Raw genomic sequence first — 13,233 nt, forward strand, 5'->3', positions numbered from 1 at the left:
CAGTTGTATCAAATTATTTGGCATATTTAGGTGCATTTCGTTTAGAAAATGGACACAAAATCAACACACAAAATACCGAAACTTTGCAAACCAGCAAGAAATCATTTAGCTGCTACAATTGTATTTTCTGAAAACAAAAAGCAGCCGTCATGTTATTTTGTTGAAAAAAAGAATAGTTTAACTGTTTCCATTCTGTCTGTGTATTTTTAGAGACGCAGAGGACAATATATGGGTGTTCAGTGGCAACAATGCCTCCTTGTGACTTCAAACCAGACCCCTACACAGTAAGTATGGACGGACATAACGTATCTACAATACTGTCAGTAATTCAGAATAATTAATGAAAACTTTATAGAAATAATCATTGAGTTGTCTCTATAAAAATACATAGAATAAATTCTATTTGTTGAAAAGGTGCTGCCAAGTTGAGAGGTCTTTTTTCCCTACATGAAGAAAACTTGAAAAATCTTTTGTCAGAAACAAATATTTTTCTTTTTCATTATTTGATTAAACTGATGCAGTGGTTGTTGTCTACAAAAATACTACAAATAATTTTGACTTCTTAATAATTGTCAGTTATTATTTAATGTTTTATTGTGTGTATTTTGTACTATAATTAAGATCAGCGAGCACATCAAAGAAAAGTGTAAGAACGTTTAGTGATCACATCTTTAATTATGTGTTACAGTTATGACAGTTAATCCATCGTTTCCCTTTGATTTTAGCAAGAATACATTTTTTTAATTTTAGAGACAAAAAGCATAACATAGTCTGTATCAAGACACGTATTTTGAAACATTCATGGATGTGACCACTTTTTTAATTAAATTGGATTTAAAAAAAGACTTTATTTATTCATGAGCATGCTTTTGATTAACAGCTTGCATAAAGCTACCATTTCAAGCCCTGATTTATGATAGGTAATGCCCACTGACATTGTATTTGTAACGGTGGTGTTTAATTGGGTCAATGCATTAATAATGTTGAGGTTAAATGGAGGAAGGAGAAACTTTTATTGGCTATCGGTAGTTCATAGATGAATTTCCTAAGTGAAAGATTTTATCAACCTGTGTTTATGGAGGACTGTCTGAATCAAGTGCTTGAAGAATGTTATCTTACAGCTTTTGAAACTGTTAACTCTGTATCAGTAGGTTTACATGGCTGAACAGCAAAGCGTGGTCCATTTTATTATTTATCTTTCAGGTCATTGGTTTTTTATTGACATTTAAGTTTATAAAGGTCAAGCACTGGCAACATACTTTTCTTTGAAACCTGTGTTTCGACTGTCTTTATAACTACAGTGTATTTTTTTCACTATTTCGGGAATGGGGCTGGGTCCCTGGATTGGAAAAATGTGTGGCGTTTTGACTAAAATTGGGAAATTATTGTTGTTTTGCTAAAAATGCTTCAATATTGAGAATACAAGTGTTTTAAGTATAATTAATTATTTAATTTAATATTATATAAGGTTGAACTTATAAAATTATGGATGAGAGTTGAACAAAATATTGAGGTCCAAAAAAAAAATATTATAATTTTTTTTTTAAACCTTCCATTGGGAATTTTTAGCTCCCATTTTGGAAAAATATATACTTTTTTCCATTGGGAATGGGGCCGATTAACGGACCCGATTTTGAATGAAAAAAAAAACACTGAACTATGTTTTAGACAGGAATGTAAATACGAAATAGCACCTAATAGTATTAAGTTATGATTTTCTTTTTTCAATGCTTTTTTATTAAATTGTGAATTGAATTCCTGTTTCCATTTCCATCAGCGAACTTGGGCACGTCATACAGTCATATCATAATTATTCATGAGACTTAAATTTTCAAGGTTGACTCATCCAAAAATGAGACACAAACACAATGGAAAACGACTGACACAATTTATCTTTTTTGGGATATCAGAAATCCCAGAATGTACATGTCCACCAAAAATTCATTTTTTGAAAAACCACGAAATCTCATGGTGACGAATATAATGATTTCACTGTGAAAGATTGACATGAACCGGAAATAAAACAATTTATCATCACAAGTTTGGCCTTATAAATCTTCAAAATATCCCAGTTTGCAGACATAGTTTCAATTCACCTTTTTCTTGTAACTTTATTTAAATATACCAATATGTTTGAGTGTTTGCTCAATGTTTCTGAGCTTTATCTGCAACAACTGTACTAAAAGATTATTATTATGTAATTCTAATGTTTCTTAGTAACCAATTAATCTTCTTGCTGTTTTTAAAACAAATTCAAGGCAACAGATAATTTAATTATGCAATATGTTATATTTTCTACACTGGATCAGGTTAACTTTATGTATTTAAAGTTTAAAATTTTTTATTAGTTTTTTTTTTTTCTGGGAAAAGTCTGGGGAAAATTTACCTGCTGAGGGGGAAAAAATCCCAGGGGAAAGGGCCGTTTTTTGGCGGGTCCCAAAGAAGGAAAAAAGCCCTGGAAAGTGAAACTGATACTTTTTTCAAGCCACTGCCCATGGAGTCTTTTTTTTATTTATCGGTCTTTTGTACTATCTGTGTAATAATGTCAATGTTCGCATGTGTGTTGTTTTTCTCTTAAAACTATAAGAAATACAAAAGGTAATAGTTCATTCTAAATCTTTGCTCAAGGAATAATATACACATTTTCATGCAGAATAACATAAAGGAAACAAGCAGTTTTTAAAATTAGCACCTGCCGATCACAAGTAAAATATTTTCGAGCATGTAATGAATTAAATAGATTCTGATTGACTTCTAGAGAGAAATTATTTGTCCAAATTGCAGTTATCAAATATAATAATATTCTGTTTATTTTTGAATTTATATATAGTGAGGGACATATTGTTTTTGCCCTGTCTGTTGGTTGGTCTGTTGGTTGGTTGGTTGGTTGGTTTGCGCCAACTTTAACATTTGCAATAACTTTTGCAATATTGAAGATAGCAACTTGATATTTGGCATGCATATGTATCTCATGGAGCTGCACATTTTGAGTGGTGAAAGGTCAAGGTCATCCTTTAAGGTCAAAGGTCAAATATATGGGTCAAAATTGCTCATTTAATGTACACTTTTGCAGTATTTCAATATTCAAGATAGCAACTTGATATTTGGTATGCATGTGTATCTCATGGAGCTGCACATTTTGAGTGGTGAAAGGTCAAGGTCAAGGTCATCCTTCAAGGTCAGAGGTCAAAATTATGTGGACAAAATTGCTCATTTTATGAGTACTTTTGCAATATTGAAGATAGCAACTTGATAGTTGGCATGCATGTGTATCTCATGGAGCTGCACATTTTGAGTGGTGAAAGGTCAAGGTCAAGGTCATCCTTCAAGGTCAGAGGTCAAATATGTGTGGCCCAAATCGCTTATTTTATAAATACTATTGTAATATTGAAGATAGCAACTTGATATTTGGCATGCATGTGTATCTCATGGAGCTGCACATTTTGAGTGGTGAAAGGTCAAGGTCAAGGTCATCCTTCAACGTCAAATATATGGGTCAAAATTGCTCATGTAATGTCACTTCTGCAATATTGAAGCTAGCAATTTTATATTTGAAATGCATGTGTATCTCATGGAGCTGCACATTTTGAGTGGTGAAGGGTCAAGATCAAGGTCATCCTTCAAGGTCAAACGTCATATAGGGGGACATTGTGTTTCTCAAACACATCTTGTTATTTATGCAAGTATATATGCAACAAAAATTGTAAAATAGCAAATAAATTGTTTTCACTTTAATATCGCGCATCAGACTCTTAACAAGTCATCATTAGGTTTGTTGACAGATGCACCTGATTTAAAATAATTAAATTTGATTCTCAATCGCTTTTACTGTGAAAACTATTGAGTAGTTATGAATGAATGGATTACTTCAATCATATGCAACGCTTAAGTTTCAAGCTCAACTTAGCTTAAAGTGTCAAGTGTGGTGGTGTGCGTCATCAACTTTTAGCCTGTTACCACTCTAAAGGCCACATATTTCATCCAGTTTTGGTGAGATTTGGGCAGAATGTTTATCTAGACAACATATATATATATAGACCTAGTTCGAATCTGGGTCCCATGCATGCATCTATCAACAAGGTCTTTAGGTCAAATCTAAGAAAAACCTTGTAACCATTCTAGAGGCCACATTTATTACTCAATCTTGATAACATTTATTGAATATTTCTTTAGACAATATTAAGGTGTTTAAAAATCTGGCTTGTGTACATCCCAAAACTAGGTCACCAGGTCAAATCTAAGAAAAACCTTGTTACCACTCTAGAGGTACGACTCAAATTTTAATGAAACTTGGATAGAATGTTTATTTGACCAAATCCAGGCCCACTTTGAATCTGGTTCAGGTCTGTCCAAGAATTAGGTCACCTGTTCAAATATTAGAAAAATCTCCATCAAATCTGGGTCATGTGTGTCCTAAAATTTTCAAAAGACAATATTTTGTCTGGGTACTAGTAGTATAAACTGTTAAAAGCAATTCTCTTGAGCAGTCAGTTTATGGCAGTCACTTACTATAGCAGATAAAGCCAGTGCAAACATGCCCCAAGGGCTTTGTGTGTTATCGGATCATAAATTGCTTTAACTAACCTATTAATGCAGATGAAAGTGGGAAAACTGAAAGATTATCAATTACATCACAGCTTAAGTTTTCTACTTGGTAAAGCACAAACACTCTTAACTGAAATCTAACTAACTTTATTGATTTTTATCTTCTGAATAGTTATTATTTAGTAATGATTTGTTTGAAACATATTATGTTTTAATTCAAAATAATGTAGCAATTACAATATATAAAACAAGAACTTTGTGTTTGGACACTTACATTCCAAAACAAGTCTGATCTTTGGGTTGTAGAGCGTCCCATTCGGACTTTCGAGCCTGTCCTTTAAATAAGTGTAAGCAAGGCAAGTAAAGAGTTATTTTATAATGTCATACATTTTGCAAATGTACACAAACGATGAATAATGCTGACAACATTCATCAACATTTTGAAATTTAAGTTTGATAAAACTCACATTTCTTACAGTAAAAACTATAACGATGCTTAGTATTAATCATACAAATGCAGTGTTTGCTATTTAATTGTGTCAATTATGTATAAATAGACTTAAGTTCAATATGATAAACAGAAATGGCAATTTTTTTAAACATTTTGTGGCGACATCTTTTTTGAGCCAGCGGAATGCCTGTGAACACAGCTTTGTGAAACAGATTTCTCAGTTCAGCTCCTATGTCAGACCATGTATGAATCAAACAAATGTTCGGATTAATTGTTCTTTATCAACCAGTACACAACTCTTTGTCCGTCTGATGGGAAGTAATTGAATCACTTAAAGCTCTTTGATAGCATTGCATCAGAACTGTAATTCATTACAAAGCCAAGAAATAATATTTCATTGGTCATTGTTTATCAATTAATATACAATTAATATGGTCTATGGGACCACCAAGCTTAATGCATATGTATGCAAAAGAAATTCTAATACAAAATCCAGTCTGGGCGGAAAATGTTGTCCAAGATTAGTCTATTTGGACTGCACAGCCTTATATGCATATGTATTAAACCCAGTATTTCAAGAGTATGACTTAACGATTTTGTAATCCTACTGCACTACTGGTAGGCTGGAATCCAAAGTTTTTTATGATCAGCGGTACAGACAGCAGTTCACGCCTTTTTTCAGGGTCCAAGTTACGAGGAAGTTCGGCACATCAGGAAAACAAACCTGTCTCCCGCGCTGCTCACATACTACCGCAAACCGCTGCTGATCCATCAAGGTCACATGCAGTGGCTGTTCGACCACACCAATCGACGATACCTCGACCTCTTTGCTGGGATTGTCACCGTCAGTGTTGGCCACTGCCATCCGTAGGTTTTGAAATGTGGCATGCTCTGTGAAAATGGGGCTAATTTCATGTGCGTAAAGTGTAGTCCCAGATCAGCCTGTGCAGTCTGCACATGCTTATCAAGGAAAACACTTTCAGCTTTTATATTTTTTTGTTTAAAGAACGTCATTTCTATACGAAAATTGAGGCTATCCAGAAAGTGTCATCCCTAATTAGCCTGTGTGGAGAACTTTTTACACACATGCATTAAGCCCATTTATCGCAGAATGAGACTTATATTATTCTTTGAGAATAACAGTATTAGCCTTCAGAGATTGTAGGGGAATTTTACAAGATGACTTTTATTCTTACCACGACATTAAGAATGATTTAACAATTAAAGTTGTCTTCAAATGTTTGCTTTAATTTCTTGTCTATATGACATAAATATAAGGATGCTATTCTAATTTTTTTAGCAGGTTGATTTTTTTTTCTCCAACAACTTTACTCATTGTGACTTTAAATTGAGAAATTGATATGCTGAGCTTTGTTGAACCCTTTCCCACTCAGAAGCAGAGTGAAAATGGCTATGTGCAAACAGCATACAACCAGAACAGTCTGCGAGTAACTTGCAGTCTGTTCAGGTTTAATGCTGTTTGCTGCTCATCAGTATATAAGGGTTGGAAATAAAACCTTTAAAAACTTGAAACTAGTGAGAAAGGTCTTTAATTCAATATAACTTTGTAAGAAACTACAAGCACAACAAAATACTTATCTAAGTGGTAAAGGGTTAAAGTGCAGAAAGATCATTGTGAGGAAGCATTTGCATATTGAGTACATATACGGGTAGTTCTGCAGTTATTGGTCAAGTACAGTGATTTAGTGACAACTTAACATTTTAGCCTTTACTAAATGGATCTCGTTGCATGCAGTGTACACTTATAATATTGTTGCTTCTTAATTTATTTGTTAAATCCCTGACACTATTGACATGAAAAGCTGCAATACCAGTGAACATTATTGAAACTTTAAGTCCAATATAAAATTAAAAGAAACTGTCAAAAAACAACTGTTTGTTGCCCAGAAATGTTTGTGTTTAGGATACATTAAAAAAGAAATATGATCATGAAAAATAATGTTTACAGTTTTAAGAGTTTTAAGACTGGTGTCAATTTTGATGATGAATCAGATTGTTAAAATATACAAATAAACATCTAAAAACAACAACACAGAGCAACAACACAGAGCACAATGAGATATTTATTAGATTTATGGTTCAAGAATTAAAGCAAATTGCCTTGTGCATTCTTTTCTGGGTGAAGGGTTTCAAGCAGTTCTTTATTTGAACAGGACTCGATATTTACATTTTTGATCAGGCTACATAGACCAGTTAATTTACCTAGAGATAGCTCTGTTTGATTTAGCAGATAAGCGTATTTCCTCACCTTGTGCACTTTTATTATTTTTGTAGTTTGATTTTCTAACTTGAGATAAAGTAAAATTGAACTCCATTGAAGAACTTTTCTACACAAAATTATGGATTAACCAAACTGATCAAATGAAAGATGCTACACCCAAATCTGGTCTGGTACCCTGTATTGAAGTTTTTGCTGTTTCCTTATATGGATATTTTGACATTATATATCTTTACCTGGCCTGTAATTTCAATGTGTATACTGGCATTTTGCAATAAAATGTCACAACTGAGAATCAACTGAAACTTCAAGGGAAGATAGATCTCATTTAGGAGGTGTGCTGTGCACAAAGCTTTATCCATGCTTCATTATTTTACACTCAGTTTCCATGTAAATTTTAATGCTGACATTTTGTTAAGGGCATGTCTCTCGACAATAATAGGGAGGAGTTGATGGGTGGTGAGGTATTTCAGGCAAGACAGTCACAGTTTTAGTTTAAAAAGTAATTGATCATTTATACATACCAAATAATTAAATCCACTTGAGCCAAGCTCTGGAAGAATGGGCCTATAACTATGTGTAAAGTATCTTCCCATCTTAGTCTGTGTAGACTGCACAGGCTAATCAAAGATGGCACTTTCAGCTTTAATGGATTATTTGTGTGAAAAAAGTTTTTTCTAAATGAAAATCCAGTCTAGGTGGAAAGTGTCATCCCTAAGATTCCCTTGCGGAATGCACAGGCTAGTCTGGGACGGCACTTTACACAAATGCATTAAGCCCAGTTTTCCTATAGCTAGGCTCATTGTTTTGAAATGCATGTGTGTGCATTCAGGAAAGTAAATGCAGTCACTGAGAAGCAACTGAAGAAGTTATGGCATACGACAAACATCTACATGCACCCAAACCTTCATGAGTACGCTAAGAAATTCACTGATAAACTACCAGGAAATCTCAAGGTAACTTCTATATTGGTGGTGTGTAACCTTGCACCTTTTTATATAGTTGTAGGCTGCAGAAAAATGCTGGGGTGCATTTTTTGCAAATATGCACGTTGCTGTCAGTATGCATAGTTAAATAACCACAATATCAGCCTATCAAATGTTAAGCACAATATAAATCCGATTTTATAATGGGTTTTAAAATCCACTGCCGAAGGGGTTATTATAGGAATGCCCTTCCTCTGTCCGTCAGTCAGGTGTCCATGTGTCCATCACTTACACATTTATGCCCAGTGACTTGCCTCAAATGTAAAGGGCATTGAGATGATGTAGACGACATAAGTCAGTCATATTTGCTGAAGGTCAAGATTGTACTTCAAGGTCAAAGGTTTGAGTCTTAATCGTAGTTTTTGCTTCATATCTCCTTTACAAAACTCATGCCTTTTGCATATCGTCTCAATTAATTGAACATTTAAGCCCAATACTCACAAGTTAAGTTTATTAAGACAATTTGCATAAGGCATAAGTTGTTCCAGTAGAGTTGTCACCCATTAATAAAGCTGAGGTTTAAAAATGTACATAAACATGGTTATGTTTTGAAAATGTTGTCATTTTTTAAAAGATTGTCATAATGTGCCATAGAAATTGAATATTTTTGTGTCATAAAGCTTTTTTATTCAAAGTTGTATTTGCTTAACTTGATGCAACAGATGACATTATAAAATCTTTCGGTCTCATGTGCTATTTTCCCTCTGTAGGTGGTGTACTTTGTGAACAGCGGCTCTGAGGCTAATGACCTAGCAGTGATGATGGCCCGAATGTACACAGGGACCTTTGATATTATCTCACTCAGGTTTGATCACTCATTTTCTGTCTTTATTCATACAGAGTTGACTTCACGTTCAAAAAGAAGTGTTAAGGTGTAATAACCAACCAAAGAACAGTGTTTTTGTGAAACATTTTGTTATAATTTTAGAAATGCATGCCTAAGTTCAAGATATATGTATGTATTATAGTTAATGTGATATATCAGGAATGCATCACACAATGCTAAGGCTATGTACATATCAATGTCCACATTAAATTTCAGGAATGTGTATCACTTGCAAGAGCTATATAGGTATACAAGTTGTCGGGGTATTTCAGGAATACATACGGCAAATTTATTTAAGTTTACATGATATTTAGGAATGCATAACACAATGCAAGAACTGTGTAGGTATAAAAGTTAACATAATATTTCAGAAATGCATACCACAATTCAAGAACTATGTATGTATAAAAGTTGACGCGATATTACAGGAATGCCTACCCAGTACAAGAGCTGTGAATGTATAAAAGATGATGTGATATTTAGGTTAATCATAACTCTGTATAAGAGCAATGTATGTATAATAGTCGACATGATATTTCAGGAATGCATGCAATACATGAGCTATGTAGGTGTGATATTTTATAAATGCAGAGCTATGTATGTATACAATTTGATGTGATATTTCAGGAATGCGTATCACGGTGCTAGTCCACATCTCATGGGTCTAACTGCTCTCAATACCTGGCGCTATAATGTGCCCACTGGCTTCGGTATACACCAGGTGAGCAGCCAGAGTTTATGAACAATATTTATTATGCCCCAATGCGAAGAAGTGGGATGGATCAGTTTGTTTCTTCAGCGAATTACTGTGAAACCATTATTATTCGTCCGACATTAATTTTCGCCTTTTTCGTCCTTCGACCGATGGACGAATTCAAGATCCTAACGAACAATCATGTCCCATATTTGAAACAAATAAGACTGAATTACCGTAGGCATTAGGCATTTAAATCCAGCGTAATCCACGCATATACACAGGGCTCGAAATTAACACTCGCACACTCGCAAAATGCGAGAAATAAAGATTGCAAGGTAAGTTATAAGCCACTAGTATTTTTTGCAAATCAAGAAATAGTGAAAAAAACGAGTTATATTGCTTAATGCGTTCGACGGCGTGAACGCTAAACCGTAGGTCAATTTTTTGAACGTCCGAATACCCATATGCGGAAGCGCGCACCTTGTTTGTTGACTGGTATACTTATAATACAGATACACAGATGGTATTGATACAAAGAACATGAAACAGTCGACTATTCACACTCAAGTTAAATCCGGTTTTGACACAAAGGGGTGTTCATTATACAGTGTACTGACAACTGACATTTCCTGTAAAACGCAAATGCAATAAGGCTGTATCGAATGCGTCGACTTCGTTTAGGTATAATAGTATTGATTAGCGCTAATTGTTAACAACTTTATTACCCATTGTGTGTATTGTGTTTTTCAGGGGTGTTGCAGATTATACAGCCTACACGCGGCGAATCCGGATTAAAGACAATACTATAAAACGCAATTAAAATATGACGATGTGTGATCAACACCTGACTGAAATATATTCTGCGCTTTGTTACAAATTAATAAAGAACATTTTGATTTGTGTTTGGTTGTTTGGTTTTAACTGCAGACAAATTACTGTACTTAAAATGATCAAATATTTACGATGCAAAACGCTTGAAACTTTAATGAAATATGACCAAAATAATTTGCTTACGCTAATTATAACCCATAATGTTCGCACCTTCTCTAATTGGCGCCGATAAAGGTTCTTCTTCTTCATTATTTTTTATCGAGTGCACCGGATTTGTTTAAAGGGTAAGATTGTTATCAGTTTGACCGTGATAGTAATGGAAAAAGACTAATTGGCTTCGTTGTTTAAAACCCTCGTTAACGATTATTCAGTCCCACTTATCCGCTAATCATAACAAAGAACGTGTCAATGACATAAAATAATAAGGGACAGTTACTATCACCTAAAATAACAGACTTGTTAATTGGCATATGCCAAACAAGGCCCACCTCCTGCAAGTGACTACCAAGTGTCACCTCTCTTTCCCCAACACGATTTTTTCGCAACCGCGTCTTACATGTATTACAAACAAATCGGACGTTGTTTTTTTTTCAAAACCAGAAATGGGCGAATTTAAGAGCGGACGAAATAGTCATTTTTATGAAAAGGGCGAAATTTTGTGCCGACGAAAATAAATGGTTTCACAGTAATCCATTGGCTTGATACTTCACATGTTCATTGGCCTTGGACAGTAGATGACCCCTATTGAAATTGGGGTCACTAGGTCAAGGTCACTGCTGTAACAATAAGTGTGAACATCTTTTCTGATCAATAATAACTCACCAAAGAATCAACCGATTGGCTCGATACTTCCCATGTGCATTGACCTTGGACAGTAGATGATCCCTATTGAAATTGGGTCATTAGGTCAAAGGTCAAGGTCATTGTCATAATAAGTGTGAAAATTGTTTTTGAACAATAACTCGTCAAGGAATTGACCGATTGGCTTGATACTTCACATGTGCATTGGCCTTGGACAGTAGATAACCCCTATTGAAATTGGGGTCACTAGTTCAAAGCCCTGTTTGGGGGCATATGTCTCCGACTGCGAAACTCTTGTTGAGTCTTACACTGTTAAAAGGGGGTTTAATACATGTGCATAAAGTTTCATCCAAGAATAGACTGTGCAGTCTTTCAGTTTGCATTATATGTTTGGTTAAAAGAAAGTCTATTCTTTGAAAAATCCTAGTTGGTATTTTAAATCACATGGTAAGCATCTTCGGTTTTTTTTTCGTTGTGTCTCATACATGACTGTGTGTTTCAGGCAATGAACCCAGACCCATATCGAGGTCCCTGGGGAGGGAAACACTGCAGGGACTCACCCTCTCAGGTATGGTACATACCTACTTATTTTATTTCAGTGGAGAAAAAATCACAATAATGAGAGAATTTGCATTTTTAACCAGGTTTTTCAAAGGAAAAACCTGGTTAATAGATTGGCGAATGTCGGCGGGCGGGCGGGTAAGCTGGCGGGCGGATGGATCAAGTTTTTCCGGGCCTTACCTTTGTTGTTCATTGTGAGATTTTAAAATCGTTTTGCACATTTGTTTCCCATCATTTGACGGTGTGTCGTGCCAAAGAATAACGTTGATATCTCCAAGGTCAAGGTCACACTTTGAGTTCAAAGGTAAAAAATGGCCATAAATGAGCCTGTCCGGGCCATAACTATGCCGTTCATTGTGAGACCATCATTGGATGGTGTGTCGCACAAAAGAATTACGTCGATATCTCCAAGGTCAAGGTTGCCAGGACTAAAAATAGATTGATTTTGAAACAAGGGGGTAACTATGAACATGTAACAATGCACATTTTGAGTTGTCTCCCTTTATCAGACTTTTTTTTTCAAATTGAAATCAAGGTTGTCACGAGTTAAAATAGATTGATTTTGAAACAAGGGGGGTAACAATGCACATTTTTAATTGTCTCCCTTTATCAGACTTTTTTTTATTTTATTGAAAACCTGGTTTTGTGACAATTTTGTCCCTTGTTAATAAATTCCTCTCACGATGTTTAATAAGATGAAACCTCAATTTGTTCAATCTATCAAAAATGATTGTCTTTAATTTTGGTTTTGTTGCACTACTTATGTGACATAACTCATTTTGTGCTCATTTTGTCCGCACAGGCCATTCAAGGACAACACTGTCTGCTACCTGGTAGCACATGGGTAAATGGGCTTTGATGCATAAAGTGCAGTCCCAGATAAGCCATGACTGGATTTTTCACTAAGAATGGACTTTCTTTAAAAATATTATAACATCAAAATAGAAAGTGTTGTCCTTGATTAGCCTGTGCAGACTGCTTTTGCTAATCTGGGACAATGTTGTATGCATTAGGCCCCATTTACCCAGAGAGAGGCTCAAATCTCCCTCAGTCTCTGGGACAATGTTGTATGCATTAGGCCCCATTTACCCAGAGAGAGGCTCAAATCTCCCTCAGTCTCTGGGACAATGTCGTATGCATTAGGCCCCATTTACTCAGAGAGAGGCTCAATTCTCCCTCAGTCTAACTGGGACAATGTCGTATGCATTAGGCCCCATTTACCCAGAGAGAGGCTCAATTCTCCCTCAGTCTCTGGGACAATGTCGTATGCATTAGGCCCTATTTACCCAGAGAGAG

At 35.2% G+C, this 13,233-nt stretch overlaps 1 protein-coding gene across 1 annotated transcript in view; it reads left to right on the forward strand.

The window, feature by feature from the left end:
* Positions 1 to 13,233, forward strand: part of LOC127845506 (alanine--glyoxylate aminotransferase 2, mitochondrial-like) — a 51,219-nt gene that overhangs the window by 1,269 nt on the left and 36,717 nt on the right. The window contains exons 2-7 of the mRNA XM_052376492.1: positions 211 to 284; positions 5,679 to 5,863; positions 8,068 to 8,191; positions 8,932 to 9,026; positions 9,675 to 9,768; positions 11,879 to 11,944. Coding sequence (XP_052232452.1) covers positions 211 to 284; positions 5,679 to 5,863; positions 8,068 to 8,191; positions 8,932 to 9,026; positions 9,675 to 9,768; positions 11,879 to 11,944 — 638 coding nt within the window. The remainder of the gene's footprint in view (positions 1 to 210; positions 285 to 5,678; positions 5,864 to 8,067; positions 8,192 to 8,931; positions 9,027 to 9,674; positions 9,769 to 11,878; positions 11,945 to 13,233) is intronic.

The sequence above is a fragment of the Dreissena polymorpha genome, chromosome 9, assembly GCF_020536995.1.
Source record: "Dreissena polymorpha isolate Duluth1 chromosome 9, UMN_Dpol_1.0, whole genome shotgun sequence".
In the NCBI taxonomy this organism is placed as follows: Eukaryota; Metazoa; Mollusca; class Bivalvia; order Myida; family Dreissenidae; genus Dreissena; species Dreissena polymorpha.